At 35.4% G+C, this 26,889-nt stretch overlaps 2 protein-coding genes across 3 annotated transcripts; both read left to right on the forward strand.

The window, feature by feature from the left end:
• The first annotated feature begins 6,449 nt into the window (after positions 1-6,449).
• On the forward strand, positions 6,450-16,358 carry NUP155 (nucleoporin 155). The gene is made up of 13 exons (XM_089045635.1): positions 6,450-6,792; positions 7,441-7,610; positions 9,040-9,166; positions 10,082-10,344; positions 10,501-12,148; positions 12,253-12,465; positions 12,612-12,859; positions 13,036-13,450; positions 13,656-13,861; positions 14,408-14,765; positions 14,892-15,110; positions 15,280-15,608; positions 16,139-16,358. Exons 1-13 carry the CDS (start codon positions 6,634-6,636, stop codon positions 16,254-16,256), a joined length of 4,473 nt encoding a protein of 1,490 aa, XP_088901761.1. The 5' UTR covers positions 6,450-6,633; the 3' UTR covers positions 16,257-16,358.
• Positions 16,359-17,660: 1,302 nt separating this feature from the next.
• LOC103321448 (ARM repeat superfamily protein) lies at positions 17,661-25,887 on the forward strand. Of its 2 annotated transcripts, none has more exons than XM_008223250.2 (20): positions 17,661-18,119; positions 18,215-18,328; positions 18,479-18,544; positions 19,508-19,597; positions 19,690-19,809; positions 19,940-19,968; positions 20,062-20,204; positions 20,299-20,393; positions 20,632-20,718; positions 20,840-20,947; positions 21,100-21,191; positions 21,387-21,468; positions 21,740-21,805; positions 22,791-22,906; positions 23,044-23,164; positions 23,440-23,601; positions 23,707-23,835; positions 24,188-24,256; positions 24,801-25,100; positions 25,398-25,887. In XM_008223250.2, the coding sequence occupies exons 1-20, from the start codon at positions 18,030-18,032 to the stop codon at positions 25,494-25,496; spliced, it is 2,178 nt and encodes a 725-aa protein (XP_008221472.2). In that variant the 5' UTR covers positions 17,661-18,029; the 3' UTR covers positions 25,497-25,887. The 2 variants fall into 2 exon arrangements, with proteins under 2 accessions (XP_008221472.2, XP_088901762.1); XM_089045636.1 differs by having other exon boundaries at positions 17,662-18,119; positions 19,937-19,968.
• The last annotated feature ends 1,002 nt before the right edge of the window (positions 25,888-26,889 follow it).

The raw sequence follows: 26,889 nt of genomic DNA on the forward strand, positions 1-26,889 counted from the left end.
AAGAAGCATTTGGAATAAGAAAAAATAGAATCCCTTATAAAGGAATTGAACAAATTAGTTTAGCAGGAAATATATTAAATTTAGATCATGTAGACCCACAGGATTGGGAAAAAACTATAGAAAGATGGGAAAAAGGATGTGTACATGCAGCATTAATGTTAGATTTTAGTAATAATAAAGATATGTTAGATTACTTTGAGCATATTTTAGATGGAATGGTTTTTGATTATTTTCAAGCATGGAAAACTAAAAATCCAATAGAACATCAAGCAGCAAAAGAAATGTTTAATATAGATGCTTTTGTTAAATTAATTAAATATGAATTTTTAGACCATAATAGATTAGATGGTAGAAATGAACAAGAACAAATTAGAGCCATAAGAAATTTAGAACAATTACAAATTTGTGATTTGCAATATATTAGTGAATATACTTCAGACTTTTTCAAGTATTTAGGTAGAACAGGTAGGATTGATGACCTTAATTTGTTAGATACTTATATGACAAAAATTAAAGGACCAATAGGAGAAAGAATTTGGAATGAATGGCAGAAGCACCCTAGGAAATTAGATGTATCCATAGGTACAAGAATACAACATGTATATGATATATTACGATCAGAATGTAGTCAGATAAAAGCAAAAAGACAAATTAGAAAACAGTTTTACATGAGTTGTAAAAATATAGATTTACCAAAACAATATGGATGTCATAGGAAATTTAGGCAAAAGAAGCCATATAGAAAAAGCTATAGAAAATATAAACCTTATAAACAACAAAATAAAAATTTTAGAATACAACCTTCCAAAACTTTTAGAAGAAGAAAATATATCCCTAAGCAATTTAGGAAAAGAACAAATAAACCATGGATTAGAAAGTATAAAGTACCTAATAAAAGTACATGTAAATGTTATCTTTGTGGTGAAGTAGGACATATTAGACCTAAGTGTCCCAAATTAGGAAAACAACCTAGAGAAAAATTACAATTAATTGAACAATTTCAATTAGAAGACGATGAGGACTTAGAATCAATCTATAGTATAGATGACAATTTAAGTGATAATGAAAGTATTTATAGTGTTAATGCCTTAGACTCAGAATCAGAATTAGATTACTCTAGTAATTCCAATAGTGAATTAGATGAACATATGTGTATATTTGAAGAACAAATAGAGCATGAAGAATTTAAATATGTTAATTTAGGATGGCCTCAAGAATGTAATCAATGTAAGAAAGTAGTGGTAGAAAAATATTACACTACGACAATAGTTTATTGTAAACCTTGTTTCGATAATAGATCAATAGAAATAAATACAGTTGAAATAGATAGTCAAAAGAATAATTGCCCTAGTATAGAAAAACAGAAGACTAGTTCATTAATAACAATTAATTGTGAGTTAGAATTATCAAAAGAAAATAAAATTCAAACAACAGCCATGATAGATACAGGAAGCACAAAAAATGTAATAAATGAAGAGTTAGTGCCAGAACAATATAGGCAAAAATTAGCTAGACCAGTAAGAATCATACAGTTTGATACAAGACCTGTATACTTAACACATTGTATTAATAATATACCAATTAGGATAGAAAGACAACAGTTTAATTTACCCTTAACCTTTATATCCCCAGTTGGATCATATCCCTTTATCTTAAGATTAAATTTCCTAAAAAGTTTACAAGGAGGATTTTTATATACACCTCCAGACATTACATTTTTTAAGAAAAGTATAACCACAACTGATCAAAGTAATATATTAGAGTCTTACAATAGTATTAACATAGAAGAACAAAATTTTAAATATAATACGGAAGAATTAGTAGAAATAAGTAAAGAAAAAATAGATGAACAATATAATCTAGAATATGATGACATAATATTTGATCATGAGTATCCACTTATAGGAAACCTAGAAGCTTTAGAAATTATGCAAATAGATAGACCAAAAAATTTAGAAGAATTGTTACAATTAGCTGAACAAACTAGAATTATAGGAGAAGATCCCCTAATTACATTGGAATAAGAATAAGATATTAGCAAAATTAGACATTATCAATCCAGACTTAACAATTAAAACAGCAGATATGCCTTGTAACTTGTTAGATAAGCAAGAATTTGAACAACAAATAAAAGAACTTTTAAACTTAAAAGTAATTAGACCTTCAAAATCTAGACATAGATCAGCAGCCTTTGTAGTTAGAAAACATTCAGAACTTAAGAAAGGTAAAGCTAGAATAGTATATAATTATAGGAGATTAAATGATAATACTTATGAAGATAGTTATAAATTACCAAATAAAGATGAGCTTATGAATAAAATTCAAGAAAGTAAATATTTTAGTAAGTTTGATTGTAAATCAGGATTTTGGCAAATTAGATTAGCAGAAGAATCAATCCATTAGACAACATTTACCTGTCCAGAAGGACATTCTGAATGGCTTGTAATGCCATTTGGATTAAAAAATGCACCATCGATCTTTCAAAGAAAGATGGACCAAATATTTAAGAAGTATGATAAATTTTGTAGTGTATATGTAGATGATATATTAGTTCATAGTAAAAATAAAAATGAACATAGAAAACACTTAGAAATTATTTTAAAAGAATTTATTGATGATGGTATAGTTATAAGTAGAAATAAAGTAGAGCTTGAAAAACAAGATATAGAATTCTTAGGTATGTATATTAAGCCAGGAACTATACAATTACAGGAGCACATAGCTAAAAAAGTATTAGAATTTTCAGATAAGTTAGAGGATAAAAAGCAATTACAAGCATTCTTAGGTTTATTAAATTATGCTAGAAGTTTTATCCCTGATTTAGGAAGAAAAATTGCAGCTTTGCATAGCAAAACTAGTAAAACAGGACAAAAATATTTTAATAGTGAAGATATTAAGTTAGTTCAAAGTATAAAACAAGATATAACTTAACTTAAACCGTTAGCATTACCATTAGATAATAATTACAAAATAGTTGAAACAGACGCATCATCAATAGGATGAGCAGGAATTTTATATCAAAAGAAACATAAAGAAGAACCAAAATCAAAAGAAAAAGTTTGTAGATATGCATCAGGAAAATTTAATGATATACAGGCTAGACTTCCAGCCACTGACTTAGAAATTTTAGGAGTCATTAATTCTCTTGAAGCATTTTCATTATTTTTACATCATGAAATATTTACTATTCGAACAGATTGTCAAAATATTGTTTCTCAATATAACAAAATTACTACTAATAAACAAGCAGCCCATAGATGGGTGAATTTTGTTGATTCTATTACAGAAAATGGATTTAGACCGATATTTGAGCATATTAAAGGTATGGATAATACTTTAGCAGATATCTTATCTCGTATTATTCATTAAACAGGTATGCAGTATTTTGGACCATCATCATCTGGCAGCAAAAATAATGGTATACCATCACCTGGTGGTAATCCATTAAGCATAAGTAATCAAGCACGATCAGTAGTAAATACTTATTTTTATAATGGAATATCAGTACAAGAAGTTAGAAATCCTTCTTTAAAGTATCGTACTCAAGCATCATTAGCAGAAAAACAAAAAGTTCTTTTAGATAACTTTTGGAATATTAGAACAAATACTGAAAGCATGAGAAAAGGGCATGAAAAGCTTATTAGAGCCCTTGAGCAAGAGTTTTTAGCATATAATTACGATTATAAAATAGCAAAACAACACCTTTCTTTTTTTGCAGGAAAAATATACAGAGCAAAAAGGAGAATATGATTCAATAGTTAAGCATTTTAGAATTATTAATTTAAGATGTCAAACTCTACAAGAAGAGGCTAATAAGCCCATCGTAATTGAGCATAATTTACAAGAAAAAGAGGCTAATAAGCCCAACTTACTTGAGCATAATAGTGAATTTTTACTTGAGCAAAAATCTAAAAATCCCTATTTTCTTCAAACTCTAGCTAGAGAAAGGTATAAGTTTTTACCGGTAGATGTTAAGAGTCACATAATTGAATTAGAATATGAGCAAAATACATCTCTTCAACTGTACATTCAATCTTTTCTTTTCAATTTAAAAAGTAATCCACATCCTGGCATCGCCATTATTACCAAAAACTGTTCCCATTACACTATTTACTTAGGAAGGATTAACATGATTGAATATAGAGAATTGCATTTAGAGCATAAACAAAAAACAATCATAATTACTCCAGCATTTTTAGCAAAATTTGGTTATCTAGATCAACTTTATGTTGAAAGTAGTAAGCATTTAGATTCATTCCCCGAAAAATTTAGAGAAATTATAAGTTTTTATCTAGCTCTCTGGAAAAATGTAAAATTAGATTTCACTAGTGTACCCCCAGAGTGGTTTAAAGATAGCATTTACCCAGATTTAGCACAACATAGGATTATTATTTCTTTTGATGAATTATTTAATTCGGGAGAATCAGCACAAATAGGAATGCCTACTAAGCAAGACATCCAACAATACAGAGGAGCAATAATAGCCGAGCAACAGTTATTTAATGATGATCGTCTGACCCTCCTATACCAGTCTAAATTTATCAAGGTGTATTCAGAATCCACATCCAGGAGACCAGATGATATATATGAATACATGATCAGCACTACAGGAGCAAAAGTTTTTATGAAATCTACAATCGGATAGCAGAACAGATTACAGCAGGAGATAATGACAACTCATACTGGAATAGCTTAGGAGAAGGAGAGCTACACAACATAGATAACATGATGGATGCATGAAGACCACGTGAAGAATCCATCCAGCAGAATAGTCGCCAAACTATTTGGCTTCATACGCCCAGTACAAAGCAACATATGAAAAGAAGAAACATTTTGGTTTCATTCGGCTAGCAGAAGCAGAAGGATTCCCTAGGCAATCTAGATATGAATAAGGGCATTATTGTCCAACCACTTTAATTTTGTCCTTCTTTATAAATATTGTACTCGTTTTGAGTTTATTTATAAGTCTCCATTGACGTTAAAAAAAAATGGTAAGAAATTTTGATTTTTTTATGTGGATAAATTTAATACATTTAATAAGGGTAAACTTGTAAAGCAAAAGTTAGCTTGAATAATATATTAATGACATTGTTTTAAGTGTAAAGAGAATGACACATGTTAAGCAAAAAATAGAGAAGGTCCAAAAGATAAGGTTGCTAGCATTCCCCATGAAAATATTTACCCATCCCAGCGAGGTTTTTTTGGGATAGACCTATCTTGCGAATCTTTGACAAGATACACATATCCCGATACAAACAAATTTTTATCAGAAAGATCTATCCTGTCAAAAGTTTTGTTGGGTAGACATAGCCCAGCGAAACATTCGTTGTGACGGACCTTTGCCAGCAAATATTTGTCGCAATAGAGCTATCTCTTTTTGTTGGGTAGACCTATCCTGCAAATTTGTTGTCAAGTAGACTATCCTAACGAATCTTTGATGGGATAAACGTATCTCAGCGTGAGATTTGTCGGCGGCATAGACCTAGTCAGGATAGACCTATGTTGACGAAATTTGGTCAGGATAGACCTATCACATGATGACTTAAAATACTTTATATATATATTTGTAATTGTATTTTTCTAGATGTTCGTCGTGATTAATAAAAAGACCTCTCTCATGCGCTTGGCAAGGTTTTTTTTAAGCACCAACACATGTGTAATATCAATTAGGGGAGTGTGAGCGTATATAAACCGGTTGTGTAAAATCTAGGGGTGGGCTTCAATATGGTCAAACCAACTAAATAGGTGATTCAATTCATAATTACCAATTTGGTTTGGTTTGATTTGGTTTTGACCAAGAAAAATTCAAACGGTTTAAAAACCAAATGAGACTGTATATTATTTGGGTTGGTTTGATTTTGAGCTTTTGTAAACTAGCCTAAACTAAACCGGATCATCTACTTGTATATTTATTTATATTTAATTTTACATGTGTAGTTCTCTAATTAGAAAATAACTATATATGAATATTGAATTGTAGCTATATTAGTTATTGAATTTTGAAGTTTTATGACATGTTGAGTTTTAGGGCGGTTTGATACACTAGAAAATGAAAAAAGTATGTATCAAGTTGTGATTTTGTTGTTGTAATTGGTCTAACAATGTTGAAAAAATGCAAAAGGAAAGATAATTAGACTTAGGCCTAAACTGATGAACCAAATTGTTATATTGTAATTGATTCGATCGTGATTTTGAAGTTAAACCAATTCAATCCGGATCGTGCCCCACTTTTGCTAAAACCTAAAGTATCCAGGTATTTTGTCAATGAAAATCTTGCTTTTTCTATTAGTAGTCTTTTTTATTTATTTATTTTTTTTGGCCGTCTTAAAAACAAATAAATCCTAGTTCAACACAGACGAACCGAGCCGTTCAATGAACCGGCCCCTCCGGTTTTTTCAAAAGTAGCTTAATTTGCCCGCCACAAACAAAGCCTCCCCAAAACCCTATAATACAAATCTCTCTACTCCAACACTCTCTACCTTAGCGGTGTGAATAGTGCTCTCCAATTCAAGACTTGCCCTGTTTGGTTTCCACAAAGGGAGGGAAAACCGACTTCCGGCTCCAATTCAATCTTGCAGGCAGTGTTTCAATTTGTGCAATTTTCTTGTTCAGAGTTCTAGGGTTTCCAACGGCATGTCTTGGGAGGACGAAATCGTTATGCGCGATGTCACTAATGCGGGCCTCGTCGTGAGTGACCGCATTGGCCGAGAAGTCGCGTCTCAGCTTGATCTTGAAGAAGCCCTAGAAGCTTCCAGATACGCTAGTCACCCCTATTCTACTCATCCCAGAGAGGTAATTTCCATGTCCATGTGAATTAAAAGCTACGATTTTGGTGCTATAAGTGAAAAATATAAGGCTCAGACTGCAATGTGTTAGTTTTGGGATGATTGTTTCTCTTGGTAAGATTTTGGCTTTGCTGCTATGTTATTCGCTGGTTGTGTGTGTGTGTGTGTGTGTTTTGTGTGTGTGTGTGTGTGTGTTTGTGTGTGTGGGATTGAGCATTAGGAGTTCACAGAAGTTCCAATCATAATTAGTATAACCTTGAATTGAATTATGGGCATTATCAGGGTACTACTGGGTAGTGATAAAACTTAATGCTTTTATAGTTATTTATTACACTTGAATCTTCTGTTATTCAATGAGTTAAGTATCTCCTCCTTCCTAACATTACTTGATCTTAACATTAGTAAAATATTATGTTATTATTTTTTAAATATAATTTTGAGAAAAGTATTTTTCTGATGTATTACAGTTGTAAGGCTCATATATTAAGCTTTTAAAAAAAAGGCTATGATTATTTTCAGCTCATGTGTAGTGCCTTTTTCATATGTTTGATAATCTGACATTGTGGTAGTATCATAACTTTGTTTAGATATATTATATAACTTAAAATCAATTCTATTCTTCAAAGCTTTACGATGATGTTTAATTCCATTGCAGTGGCCGCCTTTGGTTGAGGTGGTGGATACTTGGGAGTTGCCTCGGGTACTTATTGAAAGATATAATGCAGCTGGTGGGGAAGGAAATTCATTATGTGGGATATTTCCTGAGATTCGTAGGGCATGGGCATCGGTAGATAATTCCTTGTTTCTCTGGCGTTTTGACAAGTGGTGAGTTTATTGTCTTAGTTTGATAATATTGCTAATAAAAAACTGTGAAAAGAAAGAAAAAGTTTATCTTATTCCAAGGTGTAGATCATAATTAAGCTTATGGATATTCTCACTTCATAGATATGACAATTGACATCTGTCAGTCAGTGACCTACAAAACAATAGAGATAACAAGCTAAGTCAATAAGTGAAACACGAGGAGGACATACCTTGGTAGATACAACATATATTTCATCTAACGATGATAATGATCATTCTGCTTGTGTGAGGGATCTCCTTCTTTAACATTATTTTCATAAATATGAAGTTCAAATGGATATAAACTTTATTTGACACGATTGAAAATTCAGTTAAAAGCTCTGAGAAAATGCTACATAGGTGCTCTCTAAGTGATTCGACTTTGGTAGGATGTCAAAATGGATGGATGGAAAAAAGGGGGGAGAACAAAGGCGAAGGATGTAGGCATTTTTCTTTGTCTGGTTTGAGAGTTTGAGAAGGGGTGAGAGGTGAAGGGAGAGGTCAACCTTCCAAGACTAGAAAAACTTCTCCTTCCAATTGGATAGATTGGAGGAGGGAAAGAAGAGAATGTTTCTAAGCTACTTTTCTATCATTGTATGTAAGGAAGAATATAAGGGTTACTTGTAATAGCATACCCTTTACTCTCGTTCCCTCTCTTTAACTCATTGCTCACTACTTACTATCTTACAAAGGGAGAGAAAAATCATTTCCTTCCCGTCCCTTATCCTCTCCTTTGTTTTTATTTCTCCTTCATTTATATTTTCCTTACCATAATAGGGTAAAGGTTGTAACTTTGCTTGGCCTTACTAAAATAAAGTTTGAGACTTGGTGTACATTTATCATTTTAGTCTATTTTAGACTTCATTAAAATAGTAAATGTCTGCCATGAGATCTATGAGAGTAACTGTTAATAAGCTCTGATAGAGTTAACATTAAGACATGATATTCCGAACACAGAAAATTACCTATAGATGATCCACGTTGTGTTTTTGCACCATTATATATTGGTTTCAGTGTTTTAATTAGATTATTTCTAAAATTATTGTAGAGTAGATGACACTTACCAACTGGATAAATGTAGTTTGAATTCTGATGTATTATTATGAATGTTTATTGTATTCTTGTACATCTCTTAACTTTTTCTTCATGTGCGTTCATGCAACCATACGAATATAGTATACATATGGACAGATACATACATATATAGGAAAATGTGTCCAAATTGCTGTCCGATGTAAGGCACATATGATACCTTATAAACAAATATAGGAAATCATTCACGATACCATACACCGGTAGGCAATTTGTTACATATTAATTAATACCATATTTGTAGCTTTTTTACCTTGGTTAATGGCTTTCATCTCTACATGCTTTCCATTGCCTCTCTTTAATATTCTTTCTTCATCAGGGATGGACAATGTCCTGAATATAGTGGGGAGGATCAAGCTATTTGTGCTGTTGGCCTTGCTAAATCTAAACCTGGTGTTTTTGTTGAAGCTATTCAGTATCTTTTGATTTTGGCAACACCTGTTGAGGTATTTAAGTTGGTCTTTATCTCATTTATATTCTTTTAATGTTGTGAGTTTGGAGTCATGTAGATATGGAGTAGTTCATTTCATGATTGTACTCTTAAAGTTTTTCCTTTAAAGTTATATGTATATTTGTGAAATATCCCAAAGGAAGGGGCATAATTCAACCGTAGTGCACTGTTGGTATAAAAGGAGACTCCTTTAAGAAGTAAATGAAGAAGGGGAAAATAAGAAAAGAAAAATTTCCCTTCAATAACATCTACATCACCTAAAATGACGAGCCAGCGATACCATGTCAAAATGAGGTGATATTTGCAATAGAAGATGAATCTGGTTTTGAATAATATAAGCTTTTTTATATAATAAATAAGAAATAATCTGTAATCTTACTTATTAAGAGTTAAGAATCACATCTTTGATTGTTGGAGCTATTGAATAAGGAAAACTTCCTGTTATCTTGGTTCAGCCAATCAAGTACAATAGTTGCTGTTTTAGAACTTTTTTTGTGTAGTGAGGACTGCTTAACATTGTGACCAGTGGGGTGCACATTGCTTCAAATTATACTGAGATACATTTTTAAAGGTTGGACTAAGACATTATTATCTAAAGATAAGGATAGGGGAGTCTTGGAAAAAAACTATCTCGTGACAGGGGCATGGCTGGGCAGAAGCCTCCAGTGTTGGCTCTCTTTTCTCCAGAAGAATATTTAACTTGAAAATCGAATATTCAGTAACATAACTAGGTGCAAATTTCCGGTGTTCTGTATTTGCACTTCGTTGAATTTTGTTTGAGCTGTATCTTTTTATTTTTTAATACTCGCCCCTAGTTTTTCTTTTAAGTTGGTTCTATCATGTAATTTTTAACACTTTATATTATCTTGGTTGAAGTTTGTAGTTCTTAATGGTCTTTGCCTTTTATCAGTTAATTCTTGTAGGAGTATGTTGCTCTGGAGGGGCTGATGGGACAGATCCATATGCAGAAGTCTCACTACAGCCATTGCCAGAATATACAGTACCATCTGATGGGATCACCATGACATGTATCACGTGTACTGACAAGGGTCGTATTTTCCTTGCTGGGCGTGATGGCCACATTTATGAGCTACATTATACAACTGGATCAGGCTGGCAAAAGCGTTGCCGAAAAGTTTGTCTGACTGCCGGTTTAGGAAGCGTTATTTCAAGGTTAAGGGAAAATCCTATTTATTTATTTTCCTTAATTTGCTTTCTTCAAAGTAATAATTGTGCTTGTGGATTTTCTAATTTTCACCTATAACATTGAATTTGAATATTCTTTTCAAAGATAACATATTAACATAAACATATCTTTGTTTTTTTCAGATGGGTAGTACCAAATCTTTTTAAGTTTGGAGCTGTTGACCCCATCATTGAAATGGTTTTTGATAATGAAAGACACATCTTGTATGCACGAACTGAAGAAATGAAAATTCAGGTGTTTATTGTGGGGCAAAATGTTGATGGGCCATTGAAAAAAGTGGCAGAAGAAAGGAATCTGATAAATCAGAGGGATGCTCATTATGGGGGTAGACAATCAACTGGACCTAGAGGTCCAAATCGATCTACAAAGTCATCTATAGTCTGCATTTCACCCTTGTCTACCCTGGAATCTAAGTCTCTACACCTTGTTGCTGTTTTGTCCGATGGCAGAAGGATGTACCTTACCACTTCTCCATCTAGTGGAAATTTGGGTGGGTTTAATACCAACCATAAACCTAGCTGTTTAAAAGTTGTGACAACTAGGCCTTCTCCTCCACTAGGGGTTGGTGGTGGACTTGCCTTTGGAAGCATGTCTCTTGCCGGTAGACCTCAGAATGACGATCTCTCCCTAAAGGTTGAGGCAGCTTATTATTCTGCTGGAACTCTTGTCCTTTCTGATTCATCTCCACCAACTATGGCTTCTCTTCTTCTTGTGAGCCGTGATTCAAGCACACAATCAGCTGGGTCAAGTACTTCGGGGACAAGTTCAAAGAGTTCTCGGGCATTACGGGAATCTGTATCTTCTTTACCAGTTGAAGGACGGATGCTTTTTGTAGCAGATGTTTTCCCCATGCCTGATACTGCAACCACTGTACAGTCTCTGTATTCGGAAATTGAATATGGTGGTTATGAAGGCTCTGATGAGTCCTGTGAAAAGGTAACTGGAAAACTTTGGGCCAGAGGTGACCTTTCAATCCAACATATATTGCCAAGGAGACGAGTTGTTGTTTTCAGTACTATGGGCATGATGGAAATAGTTTTCAATAGGCCTGTGGACATTCTGAGGAGGTTGTTTGAGACTAACATCCCCAGGTCAATCGTAGAAGAATTCTTCAATCGTTTTGGAGCTGGTGAGGCAGCTGCAATGTGTTTAATGCTAGCAGCTAGGATAGTCCATTCAGAAACTCTCATAAGTAATGTTGTTTCTCAGAAGGCAGCTGAAGCTTTTGAGGACCCAAGACTTGTCGGAATGCCACAACTTGAGGGCAGCAATGCATTATCAAACACTAGAACAGCTGCTGGGGGATTCAGCATGGGGCAGGTTGTTCAGGAGGCTGAGCCTGTGTTTTCAGGTGCACATGAAGGGCTCTGTTTGTGTTCTGCAAGGTTGCTATTTCCCATATGGGAACTTCCTGTTATGGTTGTAAAAGGTGGTTTAGGTTCTGCAGATGCAATGTCAGAAAATGGGTTAGTCGTATGCAGGCTCTCTCTTGAGGCTATGCAAGTACTTGAAAACAAAATTCGCTCTCTAGAGCAGTTTCTGAAGTCCAGAAGGAACCAAAGGAGGGGACTTTATGGCTGTGTTGCTGGTTTAGGAGATGTGACTGGTTCTATCCTTTATGGAATTGGTTCAGAATTAGGTGGTGGTGACCACAGTATGGTGAGAAACTTATTTGGTGCTTACTCACGGAACACTGAGTCTAATGATGGTGGTATGTCTAATAAAAGGCAGAGATTACCATATAGTCCTGCTGAATTGGCAGCCATGGAGGTAGTTTGCTTATTTCTATAGTGCAGAAAGGTGTTCATACTGTACTTTTTCATTTCTATTCCTCATTTTTGTTTTGTTTTTGTTTTTGTTTTTAAATTTGACAGGTGAGGGCAATGGAATGCATCAGGCAGTTGCTTCTTAGATCCAGTGAAGCCCTGTTTCTGCTCCAGCTTCTTTCACAGCACCACGTAACACGCTTGGTTCAGGGGTTTGATGCTAATCTGCGACAGGCATTAGTTCAAATGACATTTCATCAGTTAGTTTGTTCTGAGGAGGGTGACCACCTCGCTACAAGGCTCATATCTGCTCTGATGGAGGTAATGCAATTTTAGTTTAACATTGAGGAAGTTCACTTTTTAGAAATTTAGCAAACTTTCCCTTTTTCCCCTCACTTGTTTATCAGTTTTTTTTAATCTGACTTCAGTCTGAAATGTCATTATTTTCATGTCATTCATTGCTCCAGTATTATACTGGACCTGATGGCAGGGGGGCAGTAAATGATATTAGTGGGAGATTACGGGAAGGCTGTCCAAGCTATTATAAGGAGTCTGATTACAAGTTTTTTCTAGCTGTGGAGTGTCTTGAGAGAGCTGCTGTGATTCCAGATCCTGAGGAGAAGGAGAATCTTGCTAGAGAGGCCTTCAATTTTTTGAGTAAAGTTCCAGAATCTGCTGATTTACGAACTGTCTGCAAACGATTTGAGGATTTAAGGTCAGTTTCTTATGGTTAAGCTCGGTGCTGTTTGATGGGTTGTATATGCTTAGTAAGTTAGGTCATTATGTGTAAAACCTAAAAATGAGTATGTTGCAGGTTTTATGAAGCCGTGGTTGTATATGCTTAGTAAGTTAGGTCGTTATGTGTAAAACCTAAAAATGAGTATGTTGCAGGTTTTATGAAGCCGTGGTTCGCTTGCCTTTACAAAAGGCACAGGCTCTTGACCCCGCAGGTGATGCTTTTAGTGACCAAATTGATGCAGCAGTCCGACAGCATGCACGTGCTCAACGTGAACAGTGCTATGAGATTGTCATCAGTGCATTGCGTTCTCTAAAAGGTGAGCCTTCACAGAGGGAGTTTGGTTCTCCTCTTAGGCCTGCTGCTATGCGATCTGCCCTCGATCCGGTCTCTCGGAACAAATATATATCCCAGATTGTTCAGCTGGGCATCCAATCTCCTGACAGATTATTTCACAAGTACTTGTACCGTGCTATGATTGATATGGGCCTTGAGAATGAGTTGCTGGAGTATGGAGGTCCTGATTTGGTGCCTTTCCTACAAAGTGCTGGCTGTGAACCTATACAAGAGGTGATTTTTTTAATGTTATTTTGTTTTGGATCTGATATGATGAATTTCAATTGTCAAGATTCTCTTAGTATGCTTCAAAATATGATCGGACAAATGCTTTCAAAAAACAGCTGGAACGTCTTCCATCTGGTCTTAACCAATATCTTTCCTTGGTGCTAATGCTTTTCCTTCTTTTGTTATCCTGATGTTTCTTCCATGTTTGTAGGTTCGGGCTGTTTCTGCGGTCACATCGGCCGCTTCTCCAATTAGTTACTCAGGAACAGCCATCCCATCCAATCAAGCCAAATATTCTGATCTGTTGGCACGATATTATGTCTTGAAGAGGCAGCATCTGCTTGCAGCTCATGTATTACTAAGACTGGCAGAGAGGCGTTCAACTGATTCTGGGGATGTTCCTACTCTAGATCAAAGGTTAGCATATATTCATTCAGTCTTCCTTAATTTTTTGTGGAGTTTTGGGGGATCCTTTTTCAAACACCTTACCATGATTTTATTTTACCAGAAAATCTAGCTAAATAATTTGTGGGGTTTCTTTTTGTCCGGTATCTCTTCATGCTTGGGTTGGTATGTCTTTGACATTTTTATGAATTCCATTATCACCTACCAATATTCTAGTTTCGTTTGGGAGTTTCTAGTGCCTCATTTAATAATCCTGACCACATACGATCTTTCCATAGTAATGTCTATATTTACTGAATTCGATATTAATTTGACCACATGTAAACTAATTCTTATATAGATTTGATATCAATATCTGATTATAACATTCTTGGTTTGAGTCGCTTTATAAGAAATGCTTTCTAAAGTCAGGTTGACCTAAGGTTCCTCATCTACTCAAAAGGATTTTTGAACTTGTCGTCTTAAAAAATAAACCCAACCCATCCAAGGCTGGATATTAGTCAAACTCGTCTGTAGAAAAAATTCCTGATCCCCTTCACTGGTAATAATGGATTTCAGGTATCATTACCTAAGTAATGCAGTCCTACAGGCTAAAAATGCAAGTAACAGTGAAGGCCTGGTAGGTTCTACCAGAGGTGCGTATGATGATGGGTTGTTAGATTTGTTGGAAGGAAAACTTGCTGTCCTTCGTTTTCAGATAAAGATCAAGGAGGAACTTGAGGCTTCCGCTTCCAGGATAGAAGCTTTGCCTGGTGCATCTGAGCCTGTCCAAAGTGGAACTGTTCCCAATAGCACTTTGAGTGGTGATGCCAATCTTGCAAATATTGCACGAGAGAAGGCCAAAGAGCTGTCATTAGATTTAAAGAGTATAACTCAGCTATACAATGAATATGCTCTTCCATTTGAACTTTGGGAGGTACTTTATTTCTCTTGCTTGCCAGTGATTGCTATTATTTCTCATTGAACCTTACCACAAAACAAAATTAGGGAAATTCTAGTTTTTATTTATAACTGAATTTTTTCTTGTCTCTGCTGTGCTCAGATATGTCTAGAAATGCTATACTTTGCATACTATTCTGGTGATGCTGATAGTAGCGTTGTAAGAGATACTTGGGCCAGATTAATTGATCAAGCTCTTTCAAGGGGTGGCATTGCTGAAGCTTGTTCGGTATTGAAGAGAGTTGGTTCTCACATTTATCCTGGAGATGGAGCTGGTTTGCCCTTAGACACACTGTGTCTCCACCTCGAGAAAGCTGCACTGGTATATTGGAGACACATGCACACTACCTATATTGATATTATATCTATATATTTACATATCCGTATGCGCACACACACACACACGAATAAGCAGCTTTAAAAATACTTAAAAACCGGAAGAAGAAAAAAATTGTTACCTGATCAATTTATTTTATTTCATCTCTTTGTAGGAAAGACTGGAATCAGGGGTTGAATCTGTTGGAGATGAAGATGTGGCAAGGGCTCTTCTTGCTGCTTGCAAGGGTGCAATTGAGCCCGTATTGAACACTTATGACCAATTGTTGACGAGTGGTGCTATTTTGCCATCACCAAACCTTAGGTTACGCCTTCTACGATCAGTATTAGTTGTACTTCGAGAGTGGGCAATGTCTGTGTTTGCACAAAGAATGGGTACAAGTGCTACTGGAGCTTCTTTAATTCTAGGTGGAACATTTTCACTGGAGCAAACATCAGGGATTAACCAAGGGGTTCGAGATAAGATCTCAAGTGCAGCAAACAGGTGAGCTTATTTATTTATTGTTCTTGTTTGCGACAAACAGCGTTCTTTGTTTGCTTTATGCTCAATTTAATATTTACGTCTATAAAATACCTGATCCAATATGCAGATTTTGTACCTTTGCTGTTTTATAATCTTCTTTGTGCCAAGATCAAGGCTTAAAAAACTCTGGATCATTCTAGATGTTGCATGAAATCCTTTTGTGATGGATGAAATATACCCCATTATACAATCAAATATACCCTGTCATTTGTTTTCAAATGAATCAATAACGTGCAGGTGGTGATCAGTGTCTCACCACTTCAATTTAGTCATGTGGACAAGTCTAGGATTTCAAATGTGAACTGTGATGTGTATATCTTTTCATGCTTTGTATGCACTAGGAGAAAAGAATTGTGACCTCACAAGTTGATGGTTCCTCCGATACAACAAAAGAAAATGTAGAAAAAATAATCCAATCTGAGCATTTCCTTCCCTAAACATTCTTAAGAGTTTGAGTGTATGATTTGTTCCTTTTGAACTTGGAATTCCAGGTATATGACTGAGGTACGGAGGTTAGCCCTTTCACAGAGCCAGACTGAAGCTGTTTTCCATGGCTTTCGAGAACTCGAAGAGTCACTGATAAGTCCCTTTTCTTTTGATCGTTTTTGATCCTTTTTACTGTTCATCGTGCCATATATGGTGTTGTATGAAATTTTTCTTGTTACATGTATAACATTTTCCAAAAATAAAAAAAATGTTATAATTTCATTATTGAATGCGTCATGTAGTTTTGTGCAAAACAGACTCTATTATTCAAAGGGAGTGTTGACTGGATGGAGTGTTGACTGGATTTATTTGGAAAAGGATGAAATAATAGGCTAGTTTCGTCTTTGTCCAGAGTAGTTGTAGCCAGCTCATCTAAGTTGATCTGGGAACAAAGCTCATCTAAGTTGATTTGGGAACAATGTCTGATAATGGGCTTATCAGCATTGTTGCATTGTGCGTGAAATTCTATAGTCCCTTAGATGAAGCCTATCTGTCAACTATTAGATCAAATTGGTTACCTATTGGATCACATTGGTTAGTTTGATTTAACAGTTAAGAAATAGAGCCTCATCTAAGGGCCTAGATAAGGCCCTCACTATAGAGCGACTATGCATTGTGCTGCAGCAGCGACTTATGGATGTTATGCGTGTGGCCTTGCATCAAAACTTTGTGCCTGCTAAAGGTGCTCGTTCCACCCAGTTACCAAGGAGCTAAATAGTCTTTGGTCGTTTCTGTTTTTTTATTATTTTTATTTTAATGGACTTGCTCATTTAATTTAAGATGAAAAATGTGAAACCTTTTTCCTTGGTTTCTTTTTTGTTTTTTGTTTTTTGTTTTGGTTTGAAAGCAAGCGGCATTTTAGAAAGAAAAAAGACTATAAATGGTATCACTGCTGAGATTAGATGACTTGTGATATGACAAAAAAAACTACTAGGATTAGATGGCCCCCAAGAGAAAAGACTACAGTCGGAATGGTGAGGCATCGTCATCTTATCTTAAGATTGATTTGAATAATAATTGCAAGTAGATTTATGGGTCAGCTTATCTTAATAATTGAACTATTTGTTTTTTCATGAATAATGATTGAACTATTTCGATCAAACTGGAAAGTATGATAAATTTGAGTTAGACCAATTGATTAGGGTAATGTGTCCATCTCTTCATTTTCCTTCATACTCTAATACAAAAATTGAAAATTAAAAACTAAAATTGAAATGATTATCAAACGGGTTCTAAGTATATGACAGTATTTTGGAGTCTTAAGTTCAATTGAAATCTGATCTGACTACTCAAATCGTGGTTATGAATAATAACTTACAATCGAGGACATAACAGATCAAGCTAGATTAAGTCGTGGGGTTGGGCAGATTTAGAATAAATTTTTTTATTTTATGAATTAGTCCAGATACCAAATATAGACATTTTCAAACTGATCTGCAATTATAAAATGTGAGGGTATATCCGTCTTTCCATAACAACCAGACTTCCAACCTCTGTTAGTAGCCCCTTCCGAGATCGCTCAATAGTCAATACAGAGAGAGAAAGGACTGCCACGACTGAGACTAGAAAGAAAAGCACAGACGAACCCAAATCAAATAAACAAAAAAAAAAAAAAAAAAAGACATAAGAAGAGAAAAAGAAAAACGAAAAGGGAAGGAAAACTTCCGTAGAATTTGTGTTTACATTTTTCTCAATTTCCGATTCATTCCCAATTTCTGCAGATCTGATTTTCCTACCGAGTCTTCAAATTCCCGAATTTTCAATTCCGACGAAAACCCTAGAGAAATGTTCCGATTGGAACAGGAGAAGATCCGGAAACGAATTTGACATCCGAATTCATTTTCTTTCAATCGGTGAATTCAATTACACCAGAAATTATAATTCCTAGGGTTTGACATGGCCGACGCTCTTTCAGTGATTCCCGCGTCTGTCCTCCGCAACCTCGCGGACAAGCTCTATGAAAAGCGCAAGAATGCCGCGCTTGAGGTCTTTCTTTCTTGCACCGATTCATTTTTGTTAGTTTCGAGTGGTTGTAATTAGATCTTCAATTGAATTCTATATGTGTGGGCGTTTATGTATAGGTTGAGGGAATTGTGAAACAGCTCACAACGGCTGGGGATCACGATAAGATTACGGCGGTGATCAATTTGCTCACTACGGAATTCACTAATTCGCCACAAGCGAATCACCGGAAGGTATTGGTGTGAATGTTTGCCAGTGGGTTGCTTTATAAGTTATTTAATTTGACAGACTAGTTGGAAGTTCAATTTGCGTGGCTCTATTTTTCCATGTTGATTAAGTTTCTCTCTTCAGATGCGCGAATTTTGATTCTTTTTGTTGCATAGGGAGGATTGATAGGATTAGCTGCTGCAACAGTTGGTTTGACCAGTGAAGCGGCTCAACATCTTGAGGTAAGGCGTTATTTATTGATTTCTTTAGAAATCAAGTTTTTGTATAAATCTTTAACGTATTGTGGCCAGGTTGGTTTGAATTTTGGTAGTTACGTGTGCAGTTAACCTTCATGAGGTAGTATATAGCAAGGGCTACAATAGGATGCTTAGTTTTGCTAGTTAAAACTAGCACAATGTGCTAAGCTTCCACTCTAGATGACTAAAACACTGACCTTTTACCCAGAATAATTTTGCTGTAGTGTGTTCCAATAGGTGGAAGTGAAGACTGATCTGATAAGATGTTAAAGTTTTTTATTTTCCTGGCGATGGAATTCCAACATATACATAATGTTTTATGGGCTCACTGTGTACGGTGTCTCATTATCTGACACAGAATTTGAAGTTAGTTTCCTTCTACGACTTTTTGCTTTGCAGATTGTACTTATGCCTTGGCTTGTAAACCAATATCAATCTTGGTTTTTTCTTAAATAAGTTTAAATGGCTTATGAAATCATCCTCTCTGATTTTATTTGGAGATCTAGGGCTAACTTTTTTTTGAAGTTGATATTTAATTTTAAATTTGCATAGGTTTTATTAAGAAAACAGTCATGTAGTTACAAATGAGGCATTACATTGAGGGAGCAATTCCGTTCATAATTATGAAGTGAGTCATTTAGAAATATTTGTAACTTACGAATTAAATCATATTGGACATGTAAGAGATGCCAACACTTTATGCAATGTTGTAAACTTGTAATCCTTTTGAAAGTTCCCTTTGTGCATCCCTTAACTGAGTTGATTGCTGGCTTATGAGAATATAGAATGGTCCCATGTCAGCTATATTAAGCTGTCCATCTCGAAGTTTAGCTTCTTTCCTTCTGGAAAGTACTAGTTTTAAAGCTATTTCATTTCTGACTCAATTAAATGCCAAATTCTTCTTTATTGGTATTGAGTATTTATTTTGCTTCTGATTTATCTTGCCAGCAAATTGTGCCTCCTGTGCTTAATTCCTTTTCTGACCAAGATAGCAGAGTTCGTTATTATGCTTGTGAAGCTCTATATAACATTGCAAAGGTGAGCAGATTAGGTGGCTGACTTATTAATTTATTATTCTGTTTCCCTGACTTGGGCTTGATATAATTTTGTTTTATTTTTCTGGTTCTCAGGTTGTAAGAGGAGATTTTATCATATTCTTTAATCAGATATTTGATGCCTTGTGTAAGCTTTCAGCAGACTCAGATGCTAACGTACAAAGTGCTGCTCATCTTTTAGATCGGCTTGTAAAGGTAATTTAACCTCCTTCCTCATCTACAGAAAGGAAAATCGAAAGCAAGGGTCTTTGGTTTTTTTCAATTGACTGTCTTCAAGATAGACATTTATTTTTTCTATATTAATTCTTTTTATATACTGAAGCAGGATATTGTCACTGAAAGTGATCAATTCAGGTGCGTAATATTCTTGATCTGGATTTGTGACTCTCAAGACATAATACAACATTTACATTTAATTTTGTTTGTCTGTTTCTTTCCCTTCGGCAGCATTGAAGAATTTATACCATTGTTGAGGGAGCGTATGAATGTCCTAAATCCCTATGTCCGCCAGTTTTTGGTTGGATGGATCACTGTCTTAGACAGTGTTCCAGATATTGATATGCTGGGATTTCTTCCTGATTTTCTTGATGGTAATTGTTTTTCATAGTAAAAATTATATGCTTCTTCATTTCAAATCTTGTCTGGTAATTGGATATGAACTTACAGTTTGCTTATAAATATCAGGCTTGTTTAATATGTTAAGTGATTCAAGCCATGAGATAAGACAACAAGCTGATTCAGCACTTTCAGAGTTTCTCCAAGAGATCAAGAACTCCCCAGTAAGACTTCTAACTGTTAATCCACCAATCCTGCAATAATGTCTGTTGTGTGTGTTTTTTTTTTGTTACTTTTGGAGAACCTGTGCCAGTGATTCCTCCCACCCCCTACCCCGCGCCTCTACCCAATGTACACACACACACACACACATATAGCTAGCTTCCCCCCTTTTTCTGAATCTAAAAACTATATATCTTGTTCATTTGTAATTTTCTGACTCGAGCAGTGCTACTCTTCAAGTCTGTAGATTATGGTCGCATGGCTGAAATACTGGTGCAGAGGGCTGCTTCACCGGATGAATTTACTCGGTTAACAGCTATCACATGGGTATTTTCTGCCTACTCATTGCTATCATTGTCATAGGGTTTGTATGGATGATGTTCTCGATATTCTCATGAAAGCAATGCTTTTCTTGATAGTCTTTTGTATGTGATTCTTTGCTATGCAGATAAATGAGTTCGTAAAGCTTGGTGGGGACCAGCTTGTTCCCTATTATGCTGATATTCTGGGAGCGATTTTACCCTGCATATCTGATAAAGAAGAGAAAATTAGAGTGGTTGGTTAAATTTCCTCCCTCTTCTTTTTTTTCTTCTTATTTTTGGTTTGGGGGTTGGGGGAGGGGCGGAGGGGTTGTGTTTTTCCTGATTTCATTGCTTCTGGGAGTTACTTTCACTGAATTCTTTTATTTTTCTTTCCCATCACCTAAAGGTTGCTCGTGAAACCAATGAAGAGCTTCGTGCCATTAAGGCTGATCCAGCTGAAGGATTTGATGTTGGAGCAATCCTATCTATTGCAAGGAGGTGTAGTTTTTCTAACCAAAACAACCTAGGGTGATATGTTATTAGAATATGCCCTTTTATTTCATGGGTATATATAGTACGGCTGCATGTTGTGGAGCTATTAGAAATGTCCGTTCTTAAGTTGCATTTTTCATCCTTTTGCTCTATTGTTATGCTGGAGGATTTGTGGTGATTTGGGAAATTTTTTCTGATCAGGCAATTATCTAGTGAATGGGAGGCTACTAGAATTGAAGCATTGCACTGGATTTCAAACCTTCTAAACAGACATCGTGCTGAGGTAATTGGGCACTTTTCTAATTGCACGCACTTCTAGTTGCATGATTTTGAACCTAGTGTAATGTTTATTCAGGGGAGTTCCGTATTGAACTTTTTTCAAAATTAAACTGGATAACTTATGCCTCTGTGTAAATTGTAATATAAAATTTCTATTACTGATTCACAGCCTGGTTAATAATTCTTAGTTCATTGCTAGTTATATATCGATTACTGTTTGTCCTTGCCTGTATTTTTTGTCAGAAATATTTTATTTTAATTTTTACCTGAAACAGGTTTTAACTTTTCTGAACGACATATTTGACACCCTTTTAGAAGCACTTTCAGATCCTTCTGATCAGGTAATCCTTTTAGTCTGATGGATCTTTTTCTTTTATTGTTTCAAGATGATTTTCTAATCTTTATTTGGTTGCATGAGTTCGATTGGTGATTATTTTTTATTTTTTGTGTTATTGTCAACCGTCACTATTTCCATGGCTGTCTGTATTTTCTCAGTTATTATGTTCAAATTATGATTCACATGGATCTTTCGATCTGTTGATTGACTACTAGTTGAGGTTCTCAAAGTTAAAAAGATGATTGAAAAACAGTACTGCTGAGAGAAAGCTACTCTAAAACGTATATCGCCAATAGTGATTGGTTACCAAGAGTTGAGAGAGTTAGCCCTGACGGATTTCGTTCAGAAATTGGCTGTTAGGAATATGGTGAGAGAAATTGAAATGATTCTTCTAAGAACTTGCTTCTGTGAAACTTAAAGCGTTTCTTCTTCTTGTTTTTATAGTTTCAGTGTATATTGATCATAATGGGTTTATCCTTTAACATTTTCTCTACTTTTCTAATAAGTGTGAGTTGCCATTTTTTCATTTGTTTGGTTCGATAGATGAGGATAATGGGAGTTTAGCGGCTGAAATTATGAGTACTATCAATTATCTCAGACGCTTGTGATTTCATGTGGTACATTGTCATGCACTAAATAATACTCTTGTTACTACCTTTATTGAAGTCTCCTTGGGCTCTGCGAGTATCTTCTGCTGACTGATGTGAATTATTCTTTTATTTATGTATTTTTCCAGAGGCATTTTGAACTTTCTTTGAGAAGTAAAAATAAAAAATAAAATTATAGTGTCTTCATGTAATACTTTCTTTCCTATTACCAGATATCCTCTGTAGTTATCCATTGTGAGCTGTCTCCTAGTATGCCAGAATGTGGCTTATTTATTACTTTATGATGTCCAAGCATGCATAAATGAAAACCTAATTGCACAGAGACATATTGAACAGCATTTATTTGGGTATATAATGTTGCGAGTCTGGATTTATGTCCAGGTGGTTCTCCTGGTCCTTGAAGTTCATGCATGCATAGCACAAGATCCACAACACTTCCGCCAGCTTGTCGTGTTCCTCGTGCATAATTTCCGTGTAGATAACTCTCTTCTAGAGAAGTGAGTCTCTCTCTCTCTCTCTCTCTCTCTCTCTCTCCCCTCCTCCTCCTGGTCCTTTAGCTAGTATTTTCAATTGTATCTATGATAATGTGTTTTTTATTTTGACTCTGCCCTTTCTTTTCATTCTTTTCCCCAAGGCGTGGTGCTTTGATAATTCGGCGACTTTGTGTGCTTTTAGATGCTGAAAGGGTATACCGAGAACTGTCTACTATACTAGAAGGAGAGTCGGACCTGGATTTTGCATCTATTATGGTTCAGGTTGTTATTTATCGCACAACATAAAGTAATATGTGCACAAGTAACCATATAATGAAGCAATTATTTGCATGTGATATGATTTGTAATTGAAATGGTTTTATACTTCCTAGTGGCTAGAATTAAAACAGTTTATTATGACCGAGGCATTAAAAAGACCAATTTTTCTAAAATGATTTTATTTATTTTATGGTCGAATGCTTTATTCAACAGTTCTTTCTTATGTGTTCTTTTCAGCATAATCTTTATTTATCCCTGTGTTCCTTTTCCTTGTTCAGGCTTTGAACTTGATTTTACTTACATCCTCCGAGCTGTCTGAGCTTCGAGATCTTTTGAAACATTCACTTGTAAATCCTTTTGGGAAAGACTTGTTTGTTTCTTTATATGCTTCTTGGTGCCACTCACCCATGGCAATTATAAGCCTCTGCTTATTAGCTCAGGTGAGGTTCTAGAGCTTTGTCACCCATGGATACCCCTTTGATTTAAAAATTTCTGTTTGCATGTGAACATTTGTTCTGTTTTCATGAACATGTTTTTATTGACAGACATATCAGCATGCGAGTACTGTGGTTCAGTCTCTGGTGGAGGAAGATATTAATGTGAAATTTTTGGTCCAGTTGGATAAATTGATTCGGTTACTAGAAACTCCGATCTTCGCATATCTTAGATTACAGGTGCAGTATTGAAATGTATTTCTTATATCATTGCCATATTTTTTAACCTTTGTTCTGCACTGAAAAGTACTACATTAGCTGCTCTCTCTTTCTCTCTCTCAAGGAGTGGCCTCTCAAGCTTCTCAAAGTCAGCTTTATGAATTGGAGTTTAAGGAGAGAAAATGAGCTTCCCATTTTGGTTACGCTTAAATGTTTCGTGTCAAGTTTATCATTTGGCAAAATAAGAAAAAATGTTTTATTGCAAGTTTTGTACAGAATGCCCGTTTGCTTTTTACCATTTTGTGTTTTCTGCGTTGCTTTCTCAAATTGAGATCTAATGTTGAGTGACTGAGCTGTCTTTTGGTTCTTGCAGCTTCTTGAACCTGGAAGACATGTATGGTTGTTAAAAGCCTTGTATGGTCTTCTGATGTTGCTTCCCCAGGTATAAACTAAGAATTCTTCATTTTCCTTCTTCTTCCTCTATACAACTGCAAGCATGATGTTGTCTTAAATCCCCTGTTTATAACTTTTGCTTTCTCTATATTAGGAAGTCAGAAGTAAAAGAGTAGTTTTCTTTTTCCAATAAATAGAAGATAGTGTTGTTTACTTATCTTGGCTATCATGTAGTTCAAAGATCCTTGTTTTACCTTTCGTTTTTCTTCTGAACGCTCTTTGGAAACTATTTGAGGGTGAACCTTTCAGTAAGTTCTTGTTCCGAAATCTTTCCTGGTGGTGGCAAATGATAGTATTCAATGTTAAAAATTTAAAAATACTATTAAGCATTAATCATTAATCATCAATCATTGAGATCAGACCTTAAATTTATCTCGAAACTACTTCAAACTGTGCCTCGTGAGAGTTCTGGTTCTTGTGATTAGTAGCAATCGTCCAAACTGTGCCTTATGAGAGTTCTGTTTTTTTGTGATTAGTAGCAATCATCTTGGTATTTGTAATGTGTTTAAGCTTCATTTGATTCTTGATTGCAGCAAAGTGCCGCCTTTAAAATCCTACGGACTCGTTTGAAAACTGTACCTTCATACTCATTTAATGGTGAGCAACTCAGGCGAACTTCTTCGGGGAATCCCTATCAAATCCTACATCACATGCCAGGTGGCTCACAGATAACTGAAGATGGCGACATAAACCAGGACAGTAAGAATTCGCATAATGGAATCAACTTTGCTTCAAGACTACAGCAGTTTGAGCAAATGCAGCGACAGCATCGTCAGCATGCGAAAGTGCAGGCACAATCACACAGAAATTCGACAACATCTTCAACACCAAAGGTTTGTTGAGTTTCTTCCTTGGGATATTAACATTGCTGGTGAGATTTAGTGGCATCTTGATGAGTGTGTTTTTGGAAAATGTTATGTGGGAGCTGTATTGGCAGGCACCTGCTGCAAACATTTCTTCAGATAGCCCGTTCTTACTTTTTCCTTTTTCTTATTAAACTGCAACTTAATATAGTTATATGGTGTCATACAGTCATACTTGCTATGTAATGGTTTGATTTTCTCCCATATTGTGCCTCTAAAGCTTCGACTTGTGTGTTGGAATTACGTTGTTTCTTGGTGTATATGCAGGATGTGCAAAGACCTGAAGAACTCAGCAGAACTTCTTCATCAGATGTGAATAGGCCTGCTTCGAGATCTAGGAGGGCGGCGGGGCAGTTACAATTATAATGTTATTGCTTCTGGACCCTGGCTGAGGGTAATATGTATTCTTCTCAGCAAAGCATAGGAAGGAGTGGCGGATGGGATCTGGTTGGTATAGTTTGTAAAATTGTATATCGTAGTAGTTTGTTGTTAAACTCATGCAGGTTGGTTGGGATGGTGAAAATTGGGTTTTGAATTGAGATGAGCAGCTCATTTATCGCGAGCTATTCTTTTGACTTGTGTAAGAAGAGGGATGTGCCCATGTGGTTCTGTTATTTTTTATTGAAAACCATGTGGGGAGGAGAGGGTAGAGGGAGATATTTCATTTAGAAAGATGGCAGTGTGTTTTCTTGAGATGTATCTGTTACACAGTTACAGCAATCTTATAAAGTTAGTCGAGCTACTTCGTCTTCGTGTACGCCTTGATCCTGATCCTCAAAAATTGAAAAAAAAAATGAAAAAAAGAAAGAAAGAAAAAGAAAGTTTATTTGTAGTTATTAAGGGCCTGTTCGGTATCATTTTCAAGGGCCACTTTCTGTTTTTGTTTTTGGTTTTCACGTGAAAACGTGTTCGGTGGGTTATTTTGAGAAACAAGCTGAAATTGTTTTTCGAGAATGAAAATGAAAGTATGAATAAATGTTGAAAACGCTAGAAAGTCGTTTTTGTTTTCGGCATTTTTGTTTTCGGCATTTTTGTTTTCAGCCTCTCCAAATCAAAGCCAACTCTCCTCCGTCACTTGAGCAAACAATCCAATCAAATTATATCCAAAACAATCAAATCTCCTCCTTCCAACCATAATCAGCCCCAAAATTTCAAGAAAAAAAAAACTCATAATCACACAAATCTGCAACTAAGAAAAAAAGACAGAGAAGAAGAAAAGAAAAAAAAGGGGAAGAAGAAGAAGAGAGAACCAGAAAGAGGGAGAAGAAGGGAAAGGGAGAGAGAGAGTTGCAGAGGGAGAGATGAGAGAAACCAGTCACCACATACTCAGCTCAACCACCATCACCACCCAATCTAATCACCACAACCATTAATTAGTGGAACTGGAGAGGTGGATTGATGGGATTCATGTAATGGAAGGAAGGAGGAGTGAGAGTGAAAAAGAGGGAAGGAAGAAGAAAAGAGATGGTAGTAGAGAAGAGGAAGAAGGAAAGAAAAAGGAATGGGTCTGGGAAGGAAAGAGGAAGAAAAGAGGAAGAAAGAAAGAAAAGGAGAAAAAGGAGAAAAGAAAAAAGAAAGGAGATAAAAGATATAAAAAACAATAGAATTTTTCATTTGTTAAATTATACATTTTTAAAAATATTTTCTCAAAACAGAAATTAGCAAAAATACCCTTGAAAAATAATTCACATAATATTATTCTCAATTTTTACTACTAGACATATTTTCATTATTTATAATAATTTTAGCCTCTAAAAAT

This window comes from Prunus mume, linkage group LG2, assembly GCF_029339155.1.
Source record: "Prunus mume cultivar Tortuosa linkage group LG2, ASM2933915v1, whole genome shotgun sequence".
Lineage (NCBI taxonomy): Eukaryota > Viridiplantae > Streptophyta > Magnoliopsida > Rosales > Rosaceae > Prunus > Prunus mume.

Excerpts from the sequence above, each read along its gene's own strand:
- LOC103321448 (XM_089045636.1), top strand. The coding sequence starts at position 18,030 with ATGGCCGACGCTCTTTCAGTGATTCCCGCGTCTGTCCTCCGCAACCTC. Across the intron at positions 18,545-19,507 it reads AAGCGGCTCAACATCTTGAG|CAAATTGTGCCTCCTGTGCT; the intron begins GTAAGGCGTTAT and ends TTATCTTGCCAG. Across the intron at positions 21,192-21,386 it reads ATCCTATCTATTGCAAGGAG|GCAATTATCTAGTGAATGGG; the intron begins GTGTAGTTTTTC and ends TTTTCTGATCAG.
- NUP155 (XM_089045635.1), top strand. The coding sequence starts at position 6,634 with ATGTCTTGGGAGGACGAAATCGTTATGCGCGATGTCACTAATGCGGGC. Across the intron at positions 6,793-7,440 it reads ATTCTACTCATCCCAGAGAG|TGGCCGCCTTTGGTTGAGGT; the intron begins GTAATTTCCATG and ends ATTCCATTGCAG. Across the intron at positions 15,609-16,138 it reads ATCTCAAGTGCAGCAAACAG|GTATATGACTGAGGTACGGA; the intron begins GTGAGCTTATTT and ends TTGGAATTCCAG.